We start from the raw sequence: 3,444 nt of genomic DNA on the forward strand, positions 1-3,444 counted from the left end.
GGGCCTCACGTCTGCCCTGCCCTCCCAGGAGTGCCCCAGCGGCATCGTAAACGAGGAGAGTTTCAAGCAGATCTACTCCCAGTTCTTCCCGCAAGGAGGTGAGCTGCCGGCCTCGCGGGCCGCGTGGGGAGAGGCGCGGGGGCTGGGGAGGAGGCGGGGCGCGGCGCCGACCCGTCCGGAGACCTGTGCGCCTCCCCGCACCCCCGCAGACTCCAGCACCTACGCCACCTTCCTCTTCAACGCCTTCGACACCAACCACGACGGCTCAGTCAGTTTTGAGGTGCGCTGCGGGAGGGGGGCTAGGCAGCTCCCCTTGCGGGTGCTCCAGGGCACAGCCCAAGGGCGGGTGCGGTGCTGGGTCTGTGAAGACCGGTCCTGCTGTTTCCTTCCCAGGACTTCGTGGCTGGTTTGTCCGTGATCCTTCGGGGCACAGTCGATGACAGGCTGAACTGGGCCTTCAACCTGTACGACCTCAACAAGGACGGCTGCATCACCAAGGAGGTGGGGGCGGCGCGGGGCTGGGGAGGGGCAGCTGCCCGCTGACAGCTGCGAGGGGTGGCGTCTGCCCTCCTAGGCCCGGGTTTGGAGGCTGAGGCTCTGAGGAAGGGTTTTTTCCTGTTGGCCTAACAGGAAATGCTTGACATCATGAAGTCCATCTACGACATGATGGGCAGATACACCTACCCTGCGCTGCGGGAGGAGGCCCCGCGGGAACACGTGGAGAACTTCTTCCAGGTGCCTGGCACGGGGTAGGGCTGGAGGGAGCCCGAGTAGAGGGAAGGAGGCCAGGAGCCACCGCGGGACTTACCTGAGTTCTGCCTGCCTCTCTCCTGCCACCCCCTGCAGAAGATGGACAGAAACAAGGATGGTGTGGTGACCATTGAGGAATTCATTGAGTCTTGTCAAAAGGTAAAGGCCTTGCCCTCCACATTTCCTTGGTCCAGACCCCGGGCCTGAGTCAGTGTCACGGGAAAAGGCACCTTTGGGGGCAGAGTACCTCTTCCCTTACCCCCACCCAAGCCCCTCCGGCATGACGAGAGGACACGGACTCTGGCTGTCTCCTTCCTGCCCCTGAATGTCCGGCTCTCTCAGTCAGTGTCCTCTCTGCTGCTCATAAGCTTTTTTTTCCCTGTGCTCTCCAATTTGCCTCCCTTAAATGATGGCCACAGGACGAGAACATCATGCGGTCCATGCAGCTCTTCGACAACGTCATCTAGCCCACCAGGAAAAGGGGGGTCAGTGTGTCTTAGGGGGCCATGCTGTATCCCTAAGCCAGGCAGACCTCACCCTTCTCTTCCCAGGTCTGTGCTCTTCCTAGCCCTGCCTGTGGGGCTGTAGGGGTCCAAGAGCCTGGGCTTCAGTATCCAGATCCCTGGAGCTGAAGGGGCCAGAGAGTGGGCAGAGTGCGTCTGGTGGGGGTGCCCAACTCCCGGTAGCCCTCACCCCCTTGCTGCCTGACACCCAGAGCGGAGGTGCCCCTGCTGTGGGAATTGAGCGGCTGCCCACCTCCCACCCCTGCTCTAGAAACCGCACCACCAGACGGAATGTCTCCTGCTATGGTGCTGCTTCCACCCCTGGTCTAAGTATGTCCCCCAAGACTTCCCAGAGAGTGAGCGTCTGGCCTCAGCACTGGCCAACCTTTCAGACCAGCCTGTGTGAGGGGGACAAGAGTGTGGAGGGAGGCACCTTGGGCCTGAGCCAGCGGTTAAGGCCTACAGGTTGGCTGGGGTTGAGAACACAGAGGCCTGGGCAGACGGTGAACGCTCAGGCAAGTTCCACAGTATGCCACCCTAGGCCATCAGGATACGTTTCTAAACATTTCAGAGGGCCTCATCCCTTCCAAATGTCCCAGAAATTTTCCATCCCCTTCCCAGTATCCTGGGAGAGCCTGGGATCCAGCTGTCTGGCTCACCCTTGAAATTTCTTCCCCTCCCTCTTTTGTATGGGGGGGCCGTGGCGGGGGGATGCAGGTGGGGAGTCCTGGCTGATGGCTGCCAGAGTTCCGGCCCGCTTCCCTGCTCGTCCAGTTTTGATGGCTAAGACTTGAGTTTTCACTTGCCGTGTCCTCTAGACTTAGAGGCAGAGAGAGTCGGGATGTTCCTGAACTGGAGTCTTGCCGGCCCTCCAGCGGGTGCCTTGGTGGGGGCAGGCATAGCGGTGTTACCTGGGGGGCAATCTTTGACCTACCAAGGCTGTCCCCACCCCACACACGGCCTCCTCAGCTCCCTTCTCAGCCTACACAGAAATGCTGCCTGGCACACCAGGAGGGCAGGGACCGGAAGACCCAGCTCCCACCTTCTCAGCACGCCTGCCACGCTGCTACCCCGTAATGTACCTGCTTGTTCATTCAGCCAGAATGAGGGCAAGGACCCCCAGGGAGGAGCCCCTGTTGAATCAGACACTGTTGACTGCTTAGCATTTTTGGCTCCTCTGTATATTTTGTAAAATAAGGAATATACCAGATCAATAAAACACAATGGCTATGCACTGGCTGCCATCTCTTTTTTGTTCCTTTACCCCATAAATACTGCACAACCCCTAACTCATGTTGCCTGCAGCCTCAAGAAATTGCCTGTCAGTTAGGCGTGGTGGCGCATGCCTGTAATCCCAGCACTCAGGAGGCTGAGGCTGGAGGATCGTTGTGAGTCTGAGACCAGCCTGGGCTACAAAGTGAGCTCAAGACCAGCTTGAACTACACAGCGAGACCCTGTCTCAAAAAGACCAAAAAAAAAAAAAAAGAAAGAAAGAACTTGCCTGTCATTTTGAGTCTGACTGTGTCTTAGTAGGAGAACATGTCTCAGGTTCTATACTGGTTCACAACCTACTTAGCCATGGGCCCCCCCAAAAATCCTCCTCCTAGAACCTGAGAGAAGACAAGGAAGGACAGGGTGTTAAAAGACTATGCCAAGCAAGCTGTCTCTCAGCATTCTAAACAAGAATTTCTAATTTACAGCTGAGTGTAATGATGCACGCCTATAATCCTAGCTTGTCAGGAGGCTGAGGCAGGAGGATCACAAATTTGAGACCAGCCTGAGCAACTTAGCAATACCCTGTCTCAAAATAAAACTAAGAAAAGGGAGATGTAGCTCAGTGCAAAGGCCCTGGGTTCAATCCCCAGTACTGCAAAACAACATGTATAACCTTTCATTTCACAAGTTTCTAAAGCTTGAATTACTTACAATTCTTTTATAACTAGTTTCAAGTATTTAACTGCTTTAACTTTAAACAAATATTGTAAACTATAGAGATTAAAAAATGTGATTTCAGGGCTGGGGCTATAGCTCAGCGGCACAAGCACCTGCCTGGCAAGTGCAAGGTCCTGAGTTCAATCCCTGGTACCCAAAACAAAAAAAAACTAACTTATAAAAATGTGTTTTCATAGACCTATACTAAACTGAACTAAAGTAAGCCTACTTTTTTGTGACCTCATTGTGATCTTTTGGT

At 55.1% G+C, this 3,444-nt stretch overlaps 1 protein-coding gene across 1 annotated transcript in view; it reads left to right on the plus strand.

Annotated features, from left to right (window-relative positions):
• Kcnip2 (Kv channel interacting protein 2) overlaps window positions 1–2,487 on the plus strand; it is a gene marked incomplete at its 5' end in the record, with an annotated part of 4,104 nt that extends 1,617 nt beyond the window's left edge. The window contains 5 exon segments of the mRNA XM_013504088.1: window positions 210–280; window positions 394–501; window positions 631–735; window positions 847–909; window positions 1,170–2,487. Coding sequence (XP_013359542.1) covers window positions 210–280; window positions 394–501; window positions 631–735; window positions 847–909; window positions 1,170–1,217 — 395 coding nt within the window.
• Between the last annotated feature and the right edge of the window lie 957 nt (window positions 2,488–3,444).

Source organism: Chinchilla lanigera, unplaced genomic scaffold, assembly GCF_000276665.1.
Source record: "Chinchilla lanigera isolate Chin_1 unplaced genomic scaffold, ChiLan1.0 scaffold00084, whole genome shotgun sequence".
NCBI lineage: Eukaryota > Metazoa > Chordata > Mammalia > Rodentia > Chinchillidae > Chinchilla > Chinchilla lanigera.